The following is a 24,050-nucleotide window of genomic DNA, read 5'->3' on the forward strand; positions in this document are numbered from 1 at the left end:
ATAAACCTGGTAGGAAATGTGGGGCAAGATAAACCTGGTAGGAAATGTGGGGCAAGATAACCCTGACAGTAAATGTGGGGCAAGATAACCCTGGTAGGAAATGTGGGGCAAGATAAACCTTGTAGGAAATGTGGGGCAAGATAAACCTGGTAGGAAATGTGGGGCAAGATAACCCTGGTACGAAATGTGGGGCAAGATAACCCTGGTAGGAAATGTGGGGCAAGATAACCCTGGTAGGAAATGTGGGGCAAGATAACCCTGGTAGGAAATGTGGGGCAAGATAACCCTGGTAGGAAATGTGGGGCAAGATAAACCTGGTATGAAATGTGGGGCAAGATAACCCTGGTAGGAAATGTGGGGCAATAATAACCCTGGTAGGAAATGTGGGGCAAGATAACCCTTGTAGGAAATGTGGGGCAAGATAAACCTGGTAGGAAATGTGGGGCAAGATAACCCTGGTAGGAAATGTGGGGCAAGATAACCCTGGTCGGAAATGTGGGGCAAGATAACCCTGGTAGGAAATGTGGGGCAAGATAACCCTGGTAGGAAATGTGGGGCAAGATAACCCTGGTAGGAAATGTGGGGCAAGATAAACCTGGTAGGAAATGTGGGGCAAGATAACCCTGGTAGGAAATGTGGGGCAAGATAAACCTGGTAGGAAATGTGGGGCAATATAACCCTGGTAGGAAATGTGGGGCAAGATAAACCTGGTAGGAAATGTGGGGCAAGATAACCCTGGTAGGAAATGTGGGGCAATATAACCCTGGTAGGAAATGTGGGGCAAGATAAACCTGGCAGGAAATGTGGGGCAAGATAAACCTGGTAGGAAATGTGGGGCAAGATAACCCCGTTAGGAAATGGGGGGCAAGATAACCCCGGTAGGAAATGTGGGGCAAGATAACCCTGGTAGGAAATGTGGGGCAAGATAAACCTGGTAGTAAATGTGGGGCAAGATAACCCTGGTAGGAAATGTGGGGCAAGATAACCCTGGTAGGAAATGTGGGGCAAGATAACCCTGGTAGGAAATGTGGGGCAAGATAACCCTGGTAGGAAATGTGGGGCAAGATAATCCTGGTAGGAGATGTGGGGCAAGATAACCCTGGTAGGAAATGTGGGGCAAGATAACCCTGGTAGGAAATGTGGGGCAAGATAAACCTGGTAGGAAATGTGGGACAGGATAACCCTGGTAGGAAATGTGGGGCAAGATAACCCTGGTAGGAAATGTGGGGCAAGATAAACCTGGTAGGAAATGTGGGGCAAGATAAACCTGGTAGGAAATGTGGGGAAAGATAACCCTGACAGTAAATGTGGGGCAAGATAACCCTGGTAGGAAATGTGGGGCAAGATAAACCTTGTAGGAAATGTGGGGCAAGATAACCCTGGTAGGAAATGTGGGGCAATATAACCCTGGTAGCAAATGTGGGGCAAGATAACCCTGGTAGGAAATGTGGGGCAAGATAACCCTGGCAGGAAATGTGGGGCAAGATAAACCTGATAGGAAATGTGGGGCAAGATATCCCTGGTATGAAATGTGCGGCAAGACAACCCTGGTAGGAAATGTGGGGCAAGATAAACCTGATAGGAAATGTGGGGCAAGATAACCCTGGTAGGAAATGTGGGGCAAGATAACCCTGGTAGGAAATGTGGGACAAGATAACCCTGGTAGGAAATGTGGGGCAAGATAACCCTGGTAGGAAATGTGGGGCAAGATAACCCTGGTAAGAAATGTGGGTCAAGATAACCCTGGTAGGAAATGTGGGGCAAGATAAACCTGGTAGGAAATGTGGGGCAAGATAATCCTGGTAGGAAATGTGGGGCAAGATAAACCTGGTAGGAAATGTGGGGCAAGATAAACCTGGTAGGAAATGTGGGGCAAGATAACCCTGGTACGAAATGTGGGGCAAGATAACCCTGGTAGGAAATGTGGGGCAAGATAACCCTGGTAGGAAATGTGGGGCAAGATAACCCTGGTAGGAAATGTGGGGCAAGATAAACCTGGTAGGAAATGTGGGGCAAGATAACCCTGGTAGGAAATGTGGGGCAAGATAACCCTGGTAGGAAATGTGGGGCAAGATAACCCTGGTAGGAAATGTGGGGCAAGATAAACCTGGTAGGAAATGTGGGGCAAGATAACCCCGGTAGGAAATGTGGGGCAAGATAACCCTGGTCGGAAATGTGGGGCAAGATAACCCTGGTAGGAAATGTGGGGCAAGATAACCCTGGTAGAAAATGTGGGGCAAGATAACCCTGGTAGGAAATGTGGGGCAAGATAACCCTGGTAGGAAATGTGGGGCAAGATAAACCTGGTAGGAAATGTGGGGCAAGATAACCCTGGTAGGAAATGTGGGGCAAGATAAACCTGGTAGGAAATGTGGGGCAAGATAACCCTGGTAGGAAATGTGGGGCAAGATAACCCTGGTAGGAAATGTGGGGCAATATAACCCTGGTAGGAAATGTGGGGCAAGATAAACCTGGTAGTAAATGTGGGGCAAGATAATCCTGGTAGGAAATGTGGGGCAAGATAATCCTGATAGGAAATGTGGGGCAAGATAATCCTGGTAGGAAATGTGAGGCATGATAATCCTGGTAGGAAATGTGGGGCAAGATAAGCGTGGTAGGAAATGTGGGGCAAGATAATCCTGATAGGAAATGTGGGGCAAGATAATCCTGGTAGGAAATGTGGGGCAAGATAATCCTGATAGAAAATGTGGGGCAAGATAAACCTGGATGGAAATGTGGGGCAAGATAATCCTGATAGGAAATGTGGGGCAAGATAATCCTGGTAGGAAATGTGGGGCAAGATAATCCTGATAGAAAATGTGGGGCAAGATAAACCTGGATGGAAATGTGGGGCAAGATAATCCTGATAGGAAATGTGGGGCAAGATAATCCTGATAGGAAATGTGGGGCAAGATAATCCTGGTAGGAAATGTGAGGCATGATAATCCTGGTAGGAAATGTGGGGCAAGATAATCCTGGTAGGAAATGTGGGGCAAGATAATCCTGATAGGAAATGTGGGGCAAGATAATCCTGGTAGGAAATGTGGGGCAAGATAATCCTGATAGAAAATGTGGGGCAAGATAAACCTGGAAGGAAATGTGGGGCAAGATAATCCTGATAGGAAATGTGGGGCAAGATAATCCTGATAGGAAATGTGGGGCAAGATAATCCTGATAGGAAATGTGGGGCAAGATAATCCTGATAGGAAATGTGGGGCAAGATAATCCTGATAGGAAATGTGGGGCAAGATAATCCTGGTAGGAAATGTGGGGCAAGATAATCCTGGTAGGAAATGTGGGGCAAGATAATCCTGATAGGAAATGTGGGGCAAGATAAACCTGATAGGCAAATACTGGTAAGAAATGGCAAGACTCTCCCTACCGTGAACTAAACATATAATATGGACGGACCCCATAATACCCCCCATATACTAAACATATAACTATGATGAAGGAGGTTATGGGGTGAGAGGTATGGGGACCTCCCATATAATACGGGAAGGGGGACCTCCCATCCCTTACCCCCATCTTATTATTTATCTTGATAATGATTCGTGATATCACTAAATCCAGTGACGATAAATATTTTAGGATCATGTTGAACAAATCAGGGCATCGACTCATAAAGAAAGAATGAAGGATTAATCTTTCTGGTGAAGCTCTTTTGCTCCAACGAAGGGTTAACGTCCGAAACGTCAGCTTCTCCTTGCTTCCCACAGCGGTTTGCATGCTTCGATCAACCTTCTATCGATTCCATATATTATTGACTCCTGAACCAACATCCCTTGTTTTGTGTAATTTAATTAGAAAAGAAACAACTATTGATGTCATTCCCTTAAATTATGGGTAAATGTGAAACTTTTGCACGGAGTCATTTTTCGTGAAAATATTCAAATTCCAAACAAATTTCTCGAGACACTTTCAGAGATGTTCATTTATACATGCCCAAAAAGTTGCCACCAAATGGGATCGAATTTGCAGGCCTGAAGAATGAAAACTCTCTGGGCATTACCAAATCGGTCACCGTGCGGGCACGTTGGTGCCAGCCTCAGATCTTCTGTGGTGACAGCACAAAACCAACTGAAGACACTTACACTTAATTATGGAGACAGCTGGTGCGACACCCAATCTCCGTGTTTACCCAACCCGCTAAGGAGTACACATATAGATCCTCGAGACGCATGGGCTGCGGTCTTCCGGATGGGCCGCTGCAGGGACCGTATCCCTTGCCACCGTGGCCGCCTTCATTAGGGCATCGCTCACGGAGCTCGACCCGCAGGCCTCGCATGCCTTGCCAAGCCGAGAGAGTCTTGGCACGTCTGGCCCGCGATACTTGGATCCTGATTCACTCCGTGTTGACGGAGAGACGAAGCCTAATGCGGCTTTGTAGGGAAACTTTGTTGGTCATTAAGCTTCTGTTTCAGGCTGCAGAAGCCGGGGTAATAATAGAGCAGTGCAGTCCTCAGGAAAAGGAGCATTTTCACAAAGGTGGTAGCTATACTTTTACAACACCTGGGATGATAAGCTGAACTTCCTGAGTTCAAGCCCAATCATTTGCAACACCTCAACCGAATTGATAACACTTTGAATTGCAACGGCTGATGCAAAAAAAACAAAAACAACAATGCATAAATCACAAAGTAAAACTACAGTGGATGCAAAAGGAATGTTTACTGCAGCACCAACACCTGTACAAACAGAAAACCTTTCAAACAACACTGTGGAGAATGGGAAGGGACACTCGATACATTCATTGTCCTATTTGCTACTGAGAACATCCATTTTGAAGAACATGCAATCACGGGTGCACTACAGGTGAAGGCTTGCCTATTGTTTGTGTCATTGTCAAATACGAGAGATACCGATTCGTTTAAATGCAAATAAGTGGAAACAATGCACGAAGCGACAATATCGATAAATACGTCGCCGAAGCTGATGTACGGCTGCACACGCCATGGAGTTCCGAATGCTTCTCAAGGTGTTCTTGATGTTTCTCCAGCGCTGCATTTTAAAAGGTCTAGGTGTTGGTGACGCCGAGTGGTCCGGCCGCGGAATTCTGGGCCGAAGCACCGTATCCACTGGCATGGAATGGCCACTCGGGCCTCCATCCCTGGCGCCATGTGTACCAGGACTTCTTCACCTCCATCCGCACCTACGCGACAGTGTGCATGTAATGATTGTAATGTCCTCCATCACTGCTATCGACTAGCTCACTTTTGGATCATTCACACTTTTCCTTTGGCTGGATAACTTTCAACAGCTGTTAACTTGGCTGGAACTAGAACTAATTGCAATACAAGATGCGAAGGTGTGGCTGGAAGGTGCACAAGTACAACGCTTGATCTGATCAGTATGAATAAAACAAAATTTCCTCTGCAACTGTTACTCCGATGGACACGAAATTTTCAGAATATGAGCGGCTCCTCCTGTAGAATATTCTAATGATAATCATGACGTCATAGGTCATGTGGTACAGGCGCCACCTTCGAAAAATCGAAAAATGTTGCACCTCCATATCTCCAAAACCGCTGCATGGAAAAAATTTAAACATGGCTCATTGTAAAGAACTCCATAAGGGGAATAGGTGCTGTTAACGATGACGTAATTGGTGCCATAATTATGACGTCATAATTCGACAGGGACAATGCTTAGTCTGATCAGTTTGAAATGTATTGAGCGTGATATATGCAACAATTATGTTAGAGAATATAAACTTATGATGTCATCGCTCGCGTGGTCTGGCAGCCATATTGGATCAAAGAAAAAAAATGTTCAAAAACAGAAGAGTTGGCTCGCAACAAGTTGACTGTGCAGGGTAAGTATTCCATGAATACCATCTAGTTATATTAGCTGAATCCAGATCTTCACCAAATTCTAATCGTTTCGTTTGTGTCACATACACTACCTCTCTGCCAAATTTCGTCCGAATCCATCCACAACTTTTTGAGATATCTTGTGTTCACCGACAAACAAACAGACAGATGAAAAATCGGTCAGAAACCAAGGACTTGCCGGAATGTACTTTTTATCGGCCATTTTGGACAAACATGGCGGCCGAACCACGTGCCTGATGACGTCATCATTATTTGTTTTCTAAACTAATTTATTCCTTGATGATGCTCAAGAAATTTCATCTTGATCGGATTAAGTTTTGGACTTGTTGAATTATGACGTCATAATGGAGGCACCTATAACATCATCATTAACATTCCCCATGGAGAGTTCTTTACAACGAGCGATGTCTCAATTTTTTCTATTCAGCACTTTCGGAGATATAGAGGTGCAAATTTTTTCCGTTTTCCCAAGATGGCGGCCGAACCACGTGACCGATGACGTCATCATTATTTTTTTCTCCACCAGTTTATGCCGACATTGTGCTCAAGAAATTGCATCTTGATCGGATGAAGTTTTGTACTTGTCGAATTATGACGTCATAATAGAGGCACCAATGACATCATCATTAACATATTTTATTCCCCATGGAGAGTTCTTTACAACGAGCGATGTCTCAATTTTTTCTATTCAGCACTTTCGGAGATAGAGGTGCAAAGTTTTTCGGTTTTTCCAAGATGGCGGCAGAACCACGTGACCGGTGACGTCATTTTTTTTTTTTGCTCCACCAGTTTATGCCGTCATGTCGCTCAAGAAATGGCATCTTGATTGGATGAAGTTTTGTACTTGTCGAATTATCAAATTATGACGTCATAATGGAGGCCTTGGGCCGAGAGAGTTAAAAATTGGGCACAGTCTATTCCAGGGCAGGACAAATGTGTGTGTAAAGTTTGGCGATTCTACGTGCAACGGTGTAGACGTAGTGGTGTGCACAGACAGACAGACAGACAGATGAAAAATCGGTCAGAGACCGAGGACTTGCCGGAATTTACTTTTTCATTGGGGATTTAGGACAAATATGGCGGCCGAACCACGTGACCGATGACGTCATCATTAACATATTTTATTCCCCATGGACATTTCTTTCCAATGAGCCATGTCTCAATTTTTTCTATTCAGCACTTTTGGAGATATGGAGATGCGAATTTTTTCGGTTTTTCCAAGATGGCGGCCGAACCACGTGACCTATGACGTCATCATTAACATATTTTATTCCCCATGGAGAGTTCTTTACAATGAGCCATGTCTCAATTTTTTCTGTTCAGTACTTTCGGAGATATAGAGGTGCAAAGTTTTTCGGTTTTTCCAAGATGGCGGCCGAACCACGTCACCGATGACGTCATCAATTGGGCACAGTCTATTCCAGGGCAAGACCAATATGTGTGCAAAGTTTGGCGATTCTACGTGCAACGGTGTAGACGCAGTGCTGCAAACAGACAGACAGACAAACAGACAAACAGACAAATGAAAAATCGGTCAGAGACCGAGGACTTGCCGGAATGTACTTTTTTATTGGCCATTTAGGACAAATATGGCGGCCGAACCACGTGACTGATGACGTCATCATTAACATATTTTATTCCCCATGGAGAGTTCTTTACATTGAGCCACGTCCCAAGTTTTTCTATTCAGGACTTTCGGGGATATGGAGGTGTAACGTTTTCCGGTTTTTCCAAGATGGCGGCCGAACTACGTGACATATGACGTCATCATTAACATATTTTATTCCCCATGGAGAGTTCTTTACAATGAGCCATGTCTCAATTTTTTCTGTTCAGCACTTTTGGAGATATAGTGGTGCAAAGTTTTGCCGTTTTTCCAAGATGGCGGCCGACCACGTGACTGATGACGTCATCATTAACATGTTTTATTCCCCATGGAGAGTTCTTTACAATGAGCCATGTCTCAATTTTTTCTGTTCAGTACTTTCGGAGATATAGTGGTGCAAAGTTTGCCCGTTTTTCCAAGATGGCGGCCGAACCACGTGACTGATGACGTCATCATTATTTTTTTCTCCACCAGTTTATGCCGACATTGTGCTCAAGAAATTGCATCTTGATCGGATGAAGTTTTGTACTTGTCGAATTATGACGTCATAATAGAGGCACCAATGACATCATCATTAACATATTTTATTCCCCATGGAGAGTTCTTTACAACGAGCGATGTCTCAATTTTTTCTATTCAGCACTTTCGGAGATAGAGGTGCAAAGTTTTTCGGTTTTTCCAAGATGGCGGCAGAACCACGTGACCGGTGACGTCATTTTTTTTTTTTGCTCCACCAGTTTATGCCGTCATGTCGCTCAAGAAATGGCATCTTGATTGGATGAAGTTTTGTACTTGTCGAATTATCAAATTATGACGTCATAATGGAGGCCTTGGGCCGAGAGAGTTAAAAATTGGGCACAGTCTATTCCAGGGCAGGACAAATGTGTGTGTAAAGTTTGGCGATTCTACGTGCAACGGTGTAGACGTAGTGGTGTGCACAGACAGACAGACAGACAGATGAAAAATCGGTCAGAGACCGAGGACTTGCCGGAATTTACTTTTTCATTGGGGATTTAGGACAAATATGGCGGCCGAACCACGTGACCGATGACGTCATCATTAACATATTTTATTCCCCATGGACATTTCTTTCCAATGAGCCATGTCTCAATTTTTTCTATTCAGCACTTTTGGAGATATGGAGATGCGAATTTTTTCGGTTTTTCCAAGATGGCGGCCGAACCACGTGACCTATGACGTCATCATTAACATATTTTATTCCCCATGGAGAGTTCTTTACAATGAGCCATGTCTCAATTTTTTCTGTTCAGTACTTTCGGAGATATAGAGGTGCAAAGTTTTTCGGTTTTTCCAAGATGGCGGCCGAACCACGTCACCGATGACGTCATCAATTGGGCACAGTCTATTCCAGGGCAAGACCAATATGTGTGCAAAGTTTGGCGATTCTACGTGCAACGGTGTAGACGCAGTGCTGCAAACAGACAGACAGACAAACAGACAAACAGACAAATGAAAAATCGGTCAGAGACCGAGGACTTGCCGGAATGTACTTTTTTATCGGCCATTTAGGACAAATATGGCGGCCGAACCACGTGACCGATGACGTCATCATTAACATATTTTATTCCCCATGGAGAGTTCTTTAAAATGAGCCATGTCTCAATTTTTTCTATTCAGGACTTTTGGAGATGTGGAGGTGGAGTTTTTCGGTTTTTCCAAGATGGCGGCCGAACCACGTGACCGATGACATCATCATTAACATATTTTATTCCACATGGAGAGTTCTTTACAATGAGCCATGTCTCAATTTTTTCTATTCAGGACTTTCGGGGATATGGAGGTGTAACGTTTTCCGGTTTTTCCAAGATGGCGGCCGAACTACGTGACATATGACGTCATCATTAACATATTTTATTCCCCATGGAGAGTTCTTTACAATGAGCCATGTCTCAATTTTTTCTGTTCAGCACTTTTGGAGATATAGTGGTGCAAAGTTTTGCCGTTTTTCCAAGATGGCGGCCGACCACGTGACTGATGACGTCATCATTAACATGTTTTATTCCCCATGGAGAGTTCTTTACAATGAGCCATGTCTCAATTTTTTCTGTTCAGTACTTTCGGAGATATAGTGGTGCAAAGTTTGCCCGTTTTTCCAAGATGGCGGCCGAACCACGTGACTGATGACGTCATCATTATTTTTTTCTCCACCAGTTTATGCCGACATTGTGCTCAAGAAATTGCATCTTGATCGGATGAAGTTTTGTACTTGTCGAATTATGACGTCATAATAGAGGCACCAATGACATCATCATTAACATATTTTATTCCCCATGGAGAGTTCTTTACAACGAGCGATGTCTCAATTTTTTCTATTCAGCACTTTCGGAGATAGAGGTGCAAAGTTTTTCGGTTTTTCCAAGATGGCGGCAGAACCACGTGACCGGTGACGTCATTTTTTTTTTTTGCTCCACCAGTTTATGCCGTCATGTCGCTCAAGAAATGGCATCTTGATTGGATGAAGTTTTGTACTTGTCGAATTATCAAATTATGACGTCATAATGGAGGCCTTGGGCCGAGAGAGTTAAAAATTGGGCACAGTCTATTCCAGGGCAGGACAAATGTGTGTGTAAAGTTTGGCGATTCTACGTGCAACGGTGTAGACGTAGTGGTGTGCACAGACAGACAGACAGACAGATGAAAAATCGGTCAGAGACCGAGGACTTGCCGGAATTTACTTTTTCATTGGGGATTTAGGACAAATATGGCGGCCGAACCACGTGACCGATGACGTCATCATTAACATATTTTATTCCCCATGGACATTTCTTTCCAATGAGCCATGTCTCAATTTTTTCTATTCAGCACTTTTGGAGATATGGAGATGCGAATTTTTTCGGTTTTTCCAAGATGGCGGCCGAACCACGTGACCTATGACGTCATCATTAACATATTTTATTCCCCATGGAGAGTTCTTTACAATGAGCCATGTCTCAATTTTTTCTGTTCAGTACTTTCGGAGATATAGAGGTGCAAAGTTTTTCGGTTTTTCCAAGATGGCGGCCGAACCACGTCACCGATGACGTCATCAATTGGGCACAGTCTATTCCAGGGCAAGACCAATATGTGTGCAAAGTTTGGCGATTCTACGTGCAACGGTGTAGACGCAGTGCTGCAAACAGACAGACAGACAAACAGACAAACAGACAAATGAAAAATCGGTCAGAGACCGAGGACTTGCCGGAATGTACTTTTTTATCGGCCATTTAGGACAAATATGGCGGCCGAACCACGTGACCGATGACGTCATCATTAACATATTTTATTCCCCATGGAGAGTTCTTTAAAATGAGCCATGTCTCAATTTTTTCTATTCAGGACTTTTGGAGATGTGGAGGTGGAGTTTTTCGGTTTTTCCAAGATGGCGGCCGAACCACGTGACCGATGACATCATCATTAACATATTTTATTCCCCATCAAGAGTTCTTTACAATGAGCCATGTCTCAATTTTTTCTATTCAGTACTTTCAGAGATATGGAGGTGCAAAGTTTTTAGGTTTTTCCAAGATGGCGGCCGAACCACGTGACTGATGACGTCATCATTAACATATTTTATTCCCCATGGAGAGTTCTTTACAATGAGCCATGTCTCAATTTTTTCTGTTCAGCACTTTCGGAGATATAGAGTTGCAAACTTTTTCCAAGATGGCGGCCGAACCACGTGACCAATGACGTCATCACTAACATTTTATTCCCCATGGAGAGTTCTTTACAATGAGCTCAATTTTTTCTGTTCAGCACTTTTGGAGATATAGTGGTGCAAAATTTTGCCATTTTCCAAGATGGCGGCCGAACCACGTGACTGATGACGTCATCATTAACATATTTTATTACCCATGGAGAGTTCTTTACAATGAGCCATGTCTCAATTTTTTCTGTTCAGCACTTTTGGAGATATAGCGGTGCAAAGTTTTGCCGTTTTTCCAAGATGGCGGCCGACCACGTGACATATGACATCATCATTAACATATTTTATTCCGCATGGCGAGTTCTATACAATGAACCATGTCTCAATTTTTTCTGTTCAGCACTTTTGGAGATTTCGTGGTGTAAAGTTTTGCCGTTTTTCCAAGATGGCGGCCGACCACGTGACTGATGATGTCATCATTAACATATTTTATTCCCCATGGAGAGTTCTTTACAATGAGCCATGTCTCAATTTTTTCTGTTCAGCACTTTTGGAGATATAGTGGTGCAAAGTTTTGCTGTTTTTCCAAGATGGCGGCCGACCACGTGACTGATGACGTCATCATTAACATATTTTATTCCCCATATTCCCCATGGAGAGTTCTTTACAATGAGCCATGTCTCAATTTTTTCTGTTCAGTACTTTCGGAGATATAGAGGTGCAAAGTTTTTCGGTTTTTCCAAGATGGCGGCCGAACCACGTCACCGATGACGTCATCAATTGGGCACAGTCTATTCCAGGGCAAGACCAATATGTGTGCAAAGTTTGGCGATTCTACGTGCAACGGTGTAGACGCAGTGCTGCAAACAGACAGACAAACAGACAAACAGACAAACAGACAGATGAAAAATCGGTCAGAGACCGAGGACTTGCCGGAATGTACTCTTTTATCGGCCATTTAAGACAAATATGGCGTCCGAACCACGTGATAGATGACGTCATCATTAACATATATTATTCCCCATGGAGAGTTCTTTACAAAGAGCCATGTCTCAACTTTTTCTATTCAGCACTTTTGGAGATATGGAGGTGCTACGTTTTTCGGTTTTTCCAAGATGGCAGCCGAACCACGTGACCTATGATGTCATCATTAACATATTTTATTCCCCATGGAGAGTTCTTTACAATGAGCCATGTCTCAATTTTTTCTATTCAGCACTTTCAGAGATATGGAGGTGCACAATTTTTCGGTTTTTCCAAGATGGCGGCCGAACCACGTGACATATGACGTCATCATTAACATATTTTATTCCCCATGGAGAGTTCTTTACAATGAGCCATGTCTCAATTTTTTCTATTCAGCACTTTCAGAGATATGGAGGTGCACAATTTTTCGGTTTTTCCAAGATGGCGGCCGAACCACGTGACATATGACGTCATCATTAACATATTTTATTCCCCATTGAGAGTTCTTTACAATGAGCCATGTCGCAATTTTTTCCATTCTGCACTTTTGGAGATATAGTGGTGCAAAGTTTTCCCATTTTTCCAAGATGGCGGCCGAACCACGTGACCGATGGCGTCATCATTAACATATTTTATTCCCCATGGAGAGTTCTTTACAATGAGCCATGTCTCAATTTTTTCTGTTCAGCACTTTTGGAGATTTTGTGGTGCAAAGTTTTGCCGTTTTTCCAAGATGGCGGCCGACCACGTGACTGATGACGTCATCATTAACATATTTTATTCCCCATGGAGAGTTCTTTACAATGAGCCATGTCTCAATTATTTCTGTTCAGCACTTTTGGAGATATAGTGGTGCAAAGTTTTGCCGTTTTTCCAAGATGGCGGCCGACCACGTGACATATGATGGCATCATTAACATATTTTATTCCCCATGGAGAGTTCTTTCCAATGAGCCATGTCTCAATTTTTTCTGTTCAGCACTTTTGGAGATATAGTGGCGCAACGTTTTGCCGTTTTTCCAAGATGGCGACCGAACCACGTGACTGATGACGTCATCATTTACATATTTTATTCCCCATGGAGAGGTCTTTCCAATGAGCCATGTCTCAATTTTTTCTGTTCAGCACTTTTGGAGATATAGTGGCGCAACCTTTTTGCCGTTTTTCCAAGATGGCGACCGAACCACGTGACTGATGACGTCATCATTTACATATTTTATTCCGCATGGAGAGTTCTTTCCAATGAGCCATGTCTCAATTTTTTCTGTTAAGTACTTTCGGAGATATAGAGGTGCAAATTTATTCGGTTTTTCCAAGATGGCGGCCGAACCACGTCACCGATGACGTCATCATTGAGGCACAGTATATTAGAGGGCAAGACCATTATGTGTGCAAAGTTTGGCGATTCTCCGTGCAACGGTGTAGACGCAGTGCTGCAAACAGACAAACAGACAGACAAACAGACAGACAAACAGACAGACAGACAAATGAAAAATCGGTCAGAGACCGAGGACTTGCCGGAATGTACTTTTTTATCCGCCATTTAGGACAAATATGGCGGCCGAACCACGTGACCGATGACGTCATCATTAACATATTTTATTCCCCATGGAGAGTTCTTTACAATGAGCCATGCCTCAATTTTTTCTATTCAGGACTTTTGGAGATGTGGAGGTGCAGAGTTTTTCGGTTTTTCCAAGATGGCGGCCGAACCACGTGACTGATGACGTCATCATTAACATATTTTATTCCACATGGAGAGTTCTTTACAATGAGCCATGTCTCAATTTTTTCTGTTCAGCACTTTTGGAGGTATAGTGGTGCAAAGTTTTGCCGTTTTTCCAAGATGGCGGCCGACCACGTGACATATGACATCATCATTAACATATTTTATTCCCCATGGAGAGTTCTTTACAATGAGCCATGTCTCAATTTTTTCTGTTCAGCACTTTTGGAGATTTCGTGGTGCAAAGTTTTGCCGTTTTTCCAAGATGGCGGCCGACCACGTGACTGATGACGTCATCATTAACATATTTTATTCCCCACGGAGAGTTCTTTACAATGAGCCATGTCTCAATTTTTTCTGTTCAGCACTTTTGGAGATAGAGGTGCAACGTTTTTCGGATTTTCCAAGATGGCGGCCGAACCACGTGACCGATGACGACATCATTAACATATTTTATTCCCCCTGGAGAGTTCTTTCCAATGAGCCATGTCTCAATTTTTTCTGTTCAGCACTTTTGGAGATAGAGGTGCAACGTTTTTCGGATTTTCCAAGATGGCGGCCGAACCACGTGACCGATGACGTCATCATTAACTTATTTTATTCCCCCTGGAGAGTTCTTTCCAATGAGCCATGTCTCAATTTTTTCTATTCAGCACTTTCGGAGATATGGAGGTGAATTTTTTTCCCGTTTTTCCAAGATGGCGGCCGCACCACGTGACCGATGACGTCATCATTAACATATTTTATTCCACATGGAGAGTTCTTGACAATGAGCCATGTCTCAATTTTTTCTATTCAGCACTTTCGGAGATATGGAGGTGCTAGGTTTTTCGGTTTTTCCAAGATGGCGGCCGACCACGCGACTGATGACGTCATCATTAACATATTTTATTCCCCATGGAGAGTTCTTTACAATGAGCCATGTCTCAATTTTTTCTGTTCAACACTTTTGGAGATATAGTGGTGCAAAGTTTTGCCGTTTTTCCAAGATGGCGGCCGACCACGTGACATATGACGTCATCATTAACATATTTTATTCCCCATGGAGAGTTCTTTACAATGAGCCATGTCTCAATTTTTTCTGTTCAGCACTTTTGGAGATATAGTGGCGCAACGTTTTGCCGTTTTTCCAAGATGGCGACCGAACCACGTGACTGATGACGTCATCATTTACATATTTTATTCCCCATGGAGAGTTCTTTACAATGAGCCATGTCTCAATTTTTTCTGTTCAGTACTTTCGGAGATATAGAGGTGCAAGGTTTTTCAGTTTTTCCAAGATGGCGGCCGAACCACGTCACCGATGACGTCATCAATTGGGCACAGTCTATTCCAGGGCAAGACCAATATGTGTGCAAAGTTTGGCGATTCGCCGTGCAACGGTGTAGACGCAGTGCTGCAAACAGACAGACAGACAGACAGACAGACAGACAGACAGACAAACAGACAGACAAACGAACAGATCAACATACTTGCCGGAAAATTTTTTCCGGCAAGTAATGAAAAATCGGTCAGAGACCGAGGACTTGCCGGAATGTACTTTTTTATTGGCCATTTAGGACAAATATGGCGGCCGAACCACGTGACTGATGACGTCATCATTAACATATTTTATTCCCCATGGAGAGTTCTTTACATTGAGCCACGTCCCAAGTTTTTCTATTCAGGACTTTCGGGGATATGGAGGTGTAACGTTTTCCGGTTTTTCCAAGATGGCGGCCGAACTACGTGACATATGACGTCATCATTAACATATTTTATTCCCCATGGAGAGTTCTTTACAATGAGCCATGTCTCAATTTTTTCTGTTCAGCACTTTTGGAGATATAGTGGTGCAAAGTTTTGCCGTTTTTCCAAGATGGCGGCCGACCACGTGACTGATGACGTCATCATTAACATGTTTTATTCCCCATGGAGAGTTCTTTACAATGAGCCATGTCTCAATTTTTTCTGTTCAGTACTTTCGGAGATATAGTGGTGCAAAGTTTGCCCGTTTTTCCAAGATGGCGGCCGAACCACGTGACTGATGACGTCATCATTATTTTTTTCTCCACCAGTTTATGCCGACATTGTGCTCAAGAAATTGCATCTTGATCGGATGAAGTTTTGTACTTGTCGAATTATGACGTCATAATAGAGGCACCAATGACATCATCATTAACATATTTTATTCCCCATGGAGAGTTCTTTACAACGAGCGATGTCTCAATTTTTTCTATTCAGCACTTTCGGAGATAGAGGTGCAAAGTTTTTCGGTTTTTCCAAGATGGCGGCAGAACCACGTGACCGGTGACGTCATTTTTTTTTTTTGCTCCACCAGTTTATGCCGTCATGTCGCTCAAGAAATGGCATCTTGATTGGATGAAGTTTTGTACTTGTCGAATTATCAAATTATGACGTCATAATGGAGGCCTTGGGCCGAGAGAGTTAAAAATTGGGCACAGTCTATTCCAGGGCAGGACAAATGTGTGTGTAAAGTTTGGCGATTCTACGTGCAACGGTGTAGACGTAGTGGTGTGCACAGACAGACAGACAGACAGATGAAAAATCGGTCAGAGACCGAGGACTTGCCGGAATTTACTTTTTCATTGGGGATTTAGGACAAATATGGCGGCCGAACCACGTGACCGATGACGTCATCATTAACATATTTTATTCCCCATGGACATTTCTTTCCAATGAGCCATGTCTCAATTTTTTCTATTCAGCACTTTTGGAGATATGGAGATGCGAATTTTTTCGGTTTTTCCAAGATGGCGGCCGAACCACGTGACCTATGACGTCATCGTTAACATATTTTATTCCCCATGGAGAGTTCTTTACAATGAGCCATGTCTCAATTTTTTCTGTTCAGTACTTTCGGAGATATAGAGGTGCAAAGTTTTTCGGTTTTTCCAAGATGGCGGCCGAACCACGTCACCGATGACGTCATCAATTGGGCACAGTCTATTCCAGGGCAAGACCAATATGTGTGCAAAGTTTGGCGATTCTACGTGCAACGGTGTAGACGCAGTGCTGCAAACAGACAGACAGACAAACAGACAAACAGACAAATGAAAAATCGGTCAGAGACCGAGGACTTGCCGGAATGTACTTTTTTATCGGCCATTTAGGACAAATATGGCGGCCGAACCACGTGACCGATGACGTCATCATTAACATATTTTATTCCCCATGGAGAGTTCTTTAAAATGAGCCATGTCTCAATTTTTTCTATTCAGGACTTTTGGAGATGTGGAGGTGGAGTTTTTCGGTTTTTCCAAGATGGCGGCCGAACCACGTGACCGATGACATCATCATTAACATATTTTATTCCACATGGAGAGTTCTTTACAATGAGCCATGTCTCAATTTTTTCTATTCAGGACTTTCGGGGATATGGAGGTGTAACGTTTTCCGGTTTTTCCAAGATGGCGGCCGAACTACGTGACATATGACGTCATCATTAACATATTTTATTCCCCATGGAGAGTTCTTTACAATGAGCCATGTCTCAATTTTTTCTGTTCAGCACTTTTGGAGATATAGTGGTGCAAAGTTTTGCCGTTTTTCCAAGATGGCGGCCGACCACGTGACTGATGACGTCATCATTAACATGTTTTATTCCCCATGGAGAGTTCTTTACAATGAGCCATGTCTCAATTTTTTCTGTTCAGTACTTTCGGAGATATAGTGGTGCAAAGTTTGCCCGTTTTTCCAAGATGGCGGCCGAACCACGTGACTGATGACGTCATCATTATTTTTTTCTCCACCAGTTTATGCCGACATTGTGCTCAAGAAATTGCATCTTGATCGGATGAAGTTTTGTACTTGTCGAATTATGACGTCATAATAGAGGCACCAATGACATCATCATTAACATATTTTATTCCCCATGGAGAGTTCTTTACAACGAGCGATGTCTCAATTTTTTCTATTCAGCACTTTCGGAGATAGAGGTGCAAAGTTTTTCGGTTTTTCCAAGATGGCGGCAGAACCACGTGACCGGTGACGTCATTTTTTTTTTTTGCTCCACCAGTTTATGCCGTCATGTCGCTCAAGAAATGGCATCTTGATTGGATGAAGTTTTGTACTTGTCGAATTATCAAATTATGACGTCATAATGGAGGCCTTGGGCCGAGAGAGTTAAAAATTGGGCACAGTCTATTCCAGGGCAGGACAAATGTGTGTGTAAAGTTTGGCGATTCTACGTGCAACGGTGTAGACGTAGTGGTGTGCACAGACAGACAGACAGACAGATGAAAAATCGGTCAGAGACCGAGGACTTGCCGGAATTTACTTTTTCATTGGGGATTTAGGACAAATATGGCGGCCGAACCACGTGACCGATGACGTCATCATTAACATATTTTATTCCCCATGGACATTTCTTTCCAATGAGCCATGTCTCAATTTTTTCTATTCAGCACTTTTGGAGATATGGAGATGCGAATTTTTTCGGTTTTTCCAAGATGGCGGCCGAACCACGTGACCTATGACGTCATCATTAACATATTTTATTCCCCATGGAGAGTTCTTTACAATGAGCCATGTCTCAATTTTTTCTGTTCAGTACTTTCGGAGATATAGAGGTGCAAAGTTTTTCGGTTTTTCCAAGATGGCGGCCGAACCACGTCACCGATGACGTCATCAATTGGGCACAGTCTATTCCAGGGCAAGACCAATATGTGTGCAAAGTTTGGCGATTCTACGTGCAACGGTGTAGACGCAGTGCTGCAAACAGACAGACAGACAAACAGACAAACAGACAAATGAAAAATCGGTCAGAGACCGAGGACTTGCCGGAATGTACTTTTTTATCGGCCATTTAGGACAAATATGGCGGCCGAACCACGTGACCGATGACGTCATCATTAACATATTTTATTCCCCATGGAGAGTTCTTTAAAATGAGCCATGTCTCAATTTTTTCTATTCAGGACTTTTGGAGATGTGGAGGTGGAGTTTTTCGGTTTTTCCAAGATGGCGGCCGAACCACGTGACCGATGACATCATCATTAACATATTTTATTCCCCATCAAGAGTTCTTTACAATGAGCCATGTCTCAATTTTTTCTATTCAGTACTTTCAGAGATATGGAGGTGCAAAGTTTTTAGGTTTTTCCAAGATGGCGGCCGAACCACGTGACTGATGACGTCATCATTAACATATTTTATTCCCCATGGAGAGTTCTTTACAATGAGCCATGTCTCAATTTTTTCTGTTCAGCACTTTCGGAGATATAGAGTTGCAAACTTTTTCCAAGATGGCGGCCGAACCACGTGACCAATGACGTCATCACTAACATTTTATTCCCCATGGAGAGTTCTTTACAATGAGCTCAATTTTTTCTGTTCAGCACTTTTGGAGATATAGTGGTGCAAAATTTTGCCATTTTCCAAGATGGCGGCCGAACCACGTGACTGATGACGTCATCATTAACATATTTTATTACCCATGGAGAGTTCTTTACAATGAGCCATGTCTCAATTTTTTCTGTTCAGCACTTTTGGAGATATAGCGGTGCAAAGTTTTGCCGTTTTTCCAAGATGGCGGCCGACCACGTGACATATGACATCATCATTAACATATTTTATTCCGCATGGCGAGTTCTATACAATGAACCATGTCTCAATTTTTTCTGTTCAGCACTTTTGGAGATTTCGTGGTGTAAAGTTTTGCCGTTTTTCCAAGATGGCGGCCGACCACGTGACTGATGATGTCATCATTAACATATTTTATTCCCCATGGAGAGTTCTTTACAATGAGCCATGTCTCAATTTTTTCTGTTCAGCACTTTTGGAGATATAGTGGTGCAAAGTTTTGCTGTTTTTCCAAGATGGCGGCCGACCACGTGACTGATGACGTCATCATTAACATATTTTATTCCCCATATTCCCCATGGAGAGTTCTTTACAATGAGCCATGTCTCAATTTTTTCTGTTCAGTACTTTCGGAGATATAGAGGTGCAAAGTTTTTCGGTTTTTCCAAGATGGCGGCCGAACCACGTCACCGATGACGTCATCAATTGGGCACAGTCTATTCCAGGGCAAGACCAATATGTGTGCAAAGTTTGGCGATTCTACGTGCAACGGTGTAGACGCAGTGCTGCAAACAGACAGACAAACAGACAAACAGACAAACAGACAGATGAAAAATCGGTCAGAGACCGAGGACTTGCCGGAATGTACTCTTTTATCGGCCATTTAAGACAAATATGGCGTCCGAACCACGTGATAGATGACGTCATCATTAACATATATTATTCCCCATGGAGAGTTCTTTACAAAGAGCCATGTCTCAACTTTTTCTATTCAGCACTTTTGGAGATATGGAGGTGCTACGTTTTTCGGTTTTTCCAAGATGGCAGCCGAACCACGTGACCTATGATGTCATCATTAACATATTTTATTCCCCATGGAGAGTTCTTTACAATGAGCCATGTCTCAATTTTTTCTATTCAGCACTTTCAGAGATATGGAGGTGCACAATTTTTCGGTTTTTCCAAGATGGCGGCCGAACCACGTGACATATGACGTCATCATTAACATATTTTATTCCCCATGGAGAGTTCTTTACAATGAGCCATGTCTCAATTTTTTCTATTCAGCACTTTCAGAGATATGGAGGTGCACAATTTTTCGGTTTTTCCAAGATGGCGGCCGAACCACGTGACATATGACGTCATCATTAACATATTTTATTCCCCATTGAGAGTTCTTTACAATGAGCCATGTCGCAATTTTTTCCATTCTGCACTTTTGGAGATATAGTGGTGCAAAGTTTTCCCATTTTTCCAAGATGGCGGCCGAACCACGTGACCGATGGCGTCATCATTAACATATTTTATTCCCCATGGAGAGTTCTTTACAATGAGCCATGTCTCAATTTTTTCTGTTCAGCACTTTTGGAGATTTTGTGGTGCAAAGTTTTGCCGTTTTTCCAAGATGGCGGCCGACCACGTGACTGATGACGTCATCATTAACATATTTTATTCCCCATGGAGAGTTCTTTACAATGAGCCATGTCTCAATTATTTCTGTTCAGCACTTTTGGAGATATAGTGGTGCAAAGTTTTGCCGTTTTTCCAAGATGGCGGCCGACCACGTGACATATGATGGCATCATTAACATATTTTATTCCCCATGGAGAGTTCTTTCCAATGAGCCATGTCTCAATTTTTTCTGTTCAGCACTTTTGGAGATATAGTGGCGCAACGTTTTGCCGTTTTTCCAAGATGGCGACCGAACCACGTGACTGATGACGTCATCATTTACATATTTTATTCCCCATGGAGAGGTCTTTCCAATGAGCCATGTCTCAATTTTTTCTGTTCAGCACTTTTGGAGATATAGTGGCGCAACCTTTTTGCCGTTTTTCCAAGATGGCGACCGAACCACGTGACTGATGACGTCATCATTTACATATTTTATTCCGCATGGAGAGTTCTTTCCAATGAGCCATGTCTCAATTTTTTCTGTTAAGTACTTTCGGAGATATAGAGGTGCAAATTTATTCGGTTTTTCCAAGATGGCGGCCGAACCACGTCACCGATGACGTCATCATTGAGGCACAGTATATTAGAGGGCAAGACCATTATGTGTGCAAAGTTTGGCGATTCTCCGTGCAACGGTGTAGACGCAGTGCTGCAAACAGACAAACAGACAGACAAACAGACAGACAAACAGACAGACAGACAAATGAAAAATCGGTCAGAGACCGAGGACTTGCCGGAATGTACTTTTTTATCCGCCATTTAGGACAAATATGGCGGCCGAACCACGTGACCGATGACGTCATCATTAACATATTTTATTCCCCATGGAGAGTTCTTTACAATGAGCCATGCCTCAATTTTTTCTATTCAGGACTTTTGGAGATGTGGAGGTGCAGAGTTTTTCGGTTTTTCCAAGATGGCGGCCGAACCACGTGACTGATGACGTCATCATTAACATATTTTATTCCACATGGAGAGTTCTTTACAATGAGCCATGTCTCAATTTTTTCTGTTCAGCACTTTTGGAGGTATAGTGGTGCAAAGTTTTGCCGTTTTTCCAAGATGGCGGCCGACCACGTGACATATGACATCATCATTAACATATTTTATTCCCCATGGAGAGTTCTTTACAATGAGCCATGTCTCAATTTTTTCTGTTCAGCACTTTTGGAGATTTCGTGGTGCAAAGTTTTGCCGTTTTTCCAAGATGGCGGCCGACCACGTGACTGATGACGTCATCATTAACATATTTTATTCCCCACGGAGAGTTCTTTACAATGAGCCATGTCTCAATTTTTTCTGTTCAGCACTTTTGGAGATAGAGGTGCAACGTTTTTCGGATTTTCCAAGATGGCGGCCGAACCACGTGACCGATGACGACATCATTAACATATTTTATTCCCCCTGGAGAGTTCTTTCCAATGAGCCATGTCTCAATTTTTTCTGTTCAGCACTTTTGGAGATAGAGGTGCAACGTTTTTCGGATTTTCCAAGATGGCGGCCGAACCACGTGACCGATGACGTCATCATTAACTTATTTTATTCCCCCTGGAGAGTTCTTTCCAATGAGCCATGTCTCAATTTTTTCTATTCAGCACTTTCGGAGATATGGAGGTGAATTTTTTTCCCGTTTTTCCAAGATGGCGGCCGCACCACGTGACCGATGACGTCATCATTAACATATTTTATTCCACATGGAGAGTTCTTGACAATGAGCCATGTCTCAATTTTTTCTATTCAGCACTTTCGGAGATATGGAGGTGCTAGGTTTTTCGGTTTTTCCAAGATGGCGGCCGACCACGCGACTGATGACGTCATCATTAACATATTTTATTCCCCATGGAGAGTTCTTTACAATGAGCCATGTCTCAATTTTTTCTGTTCAACACTTTTGGAGATATAGTGGTGCAAAGTTTTGCCGTTTTTCCAAGATGGCGGCCGACCACGTGACATATGACGTCATCATTAACATATTTTATTCCCCATGGAGAGTTCTTTACAATGAGCCATGTCTCAATTTTTTCTGTTCAGCACTTTTGGAGATATAGTGGCGCAACGTTTTGCCGTTTTTCCAAGATGGCGACCGAACCACGTGACTGATGACGTCATCATTTACATATTTTATTCCCCATGGAGAGTTCTTTACAATGAGCCATGTCTCAATTTTTTCTGTTCAGTACTTTCGGAGATATAGAGGTGCAAGGTTTTTCAGTTTTTCCAAGATGGCGGCCGAACCACGTCACCGATGACGTCATCAATTGGGCACAGTCTATTCCAGGGCAAGACCAATATGTGTGCAAAGTTTGGCGATTCGCCGTGCAACGGTGTAGACGCAGTGCTGCAAACAGACAGACAGACAGACAGACAGACAGACAGACAGACAAACAGACAGACAAACGAACAGATCAACATACTTGCCGGAAAATTTTTTCCGGCAAGTAATGAAAAATCGGTCAGAGACCGAGGACTTGCCGGAATGTACTTTTTTATCCGCCATTTAGGACAAATATGGCGGCCGAACCACGTGACCGATGACGTCATCATTAACATATTTTATTCCCCATGGAGAGTTCTTTACAATGAGCCATGCCTCAATTTTTTCTATTCAGGACTTTTGGAGATGTGGAGGTGCAGAGTTTTTCGGTTTTTCCAAGATGGCGGCCGAACCACGTGACTGATGACGTCATCATTAACATATTTTATTCCACATGGAGAGTTCTTTACAATGAGCCATGTCTCAATTTTTTCTGTTCAGCACTTTTGGAGGTATAGTGGTGCAAAGTTTTGCCGTTTTTCCAAGATGGCGGCCGACCACGTGACATATGACATCATCATTAACATATTTTATTCCCCATGGAGAGTTCTTTACAATGAGCCATGTCTCAATTTTTTCTGTTCAGCACTTTTGGAGATTTCGTGGTGCAAAGTTTTGCCGTTTTTCCAAGATGGCGGCCGACCACGTGACTGATGACGTCATCATTAACATATTTTATTCCCCACGGAGAGTTCTTTACAATGAGCCATGTCTCAATTTTTTCTGTTCAGCACTTTTGGAGATAGAGGTGCAACGTTTTTCGGATTTTCCAAGATGGCGGCCGAACCACGTGACCGATGACGACATCATTAACATATTTTATTCCCCCTGGAGAGTTCTTTCCAATGAGCCATGTCTCAATTTTTTCTGTTCAGCACTTTTGGAGATAGAGGTGCAACGTTTTTCGGATTTTCCAAGATGGCGGCCGAACCACGTGACCGATGACGTCATCATTAACTTATTTTATTCCCCCTGGAGAGT

The 24,050-nt window shown here is 43.2% G+C and overlaps 1 protein-coding gene across 3 annotated transcripts in view; it reads right to left on the reverse strand.

Moving 5' to 3' along the window:
• Positions 1-4,656: 4,656 nt before the first annotated feature.
• The window catches only part of LOC137426979 (glucagon-like peptide 1 receptor), a 146,185-nt gene continuing 126,791 nt past the window's right edge, over positions 4,657-24,050 (reverse strand). For 2 of the 3 annotated variants that reach the window (XM_078778801.1, XM_068116053.2), the window contains exon 14: positions 4,657-5,152. In XM_078778801.1, coding sequence (XP_078634927.1) covers positions 5,018-5,152 — 135 coding nt within the window. In that variant the 3' untranslated portion in view covers positions 4,657-5,017. The remainder of the gene's footprint in view (positions 5,153-24,050) is intronic. The other variant, XM_068116054.2, reaches the window with a different exon arrangement.

Source organism: Myxine glutinosa, chromosome 5 (genome assembly GCF_964187855.1).
Source record: "Myxine glutinosa chromosome 5, kmMyxGlut1.1, whole genome shotgun sequence".
Lineage (NCBI taxonomy): Eukaryota > Metazoa > Chordata > Myxini > Myxiniformes > Myxinidae > Myxine > Myxine glutinosa.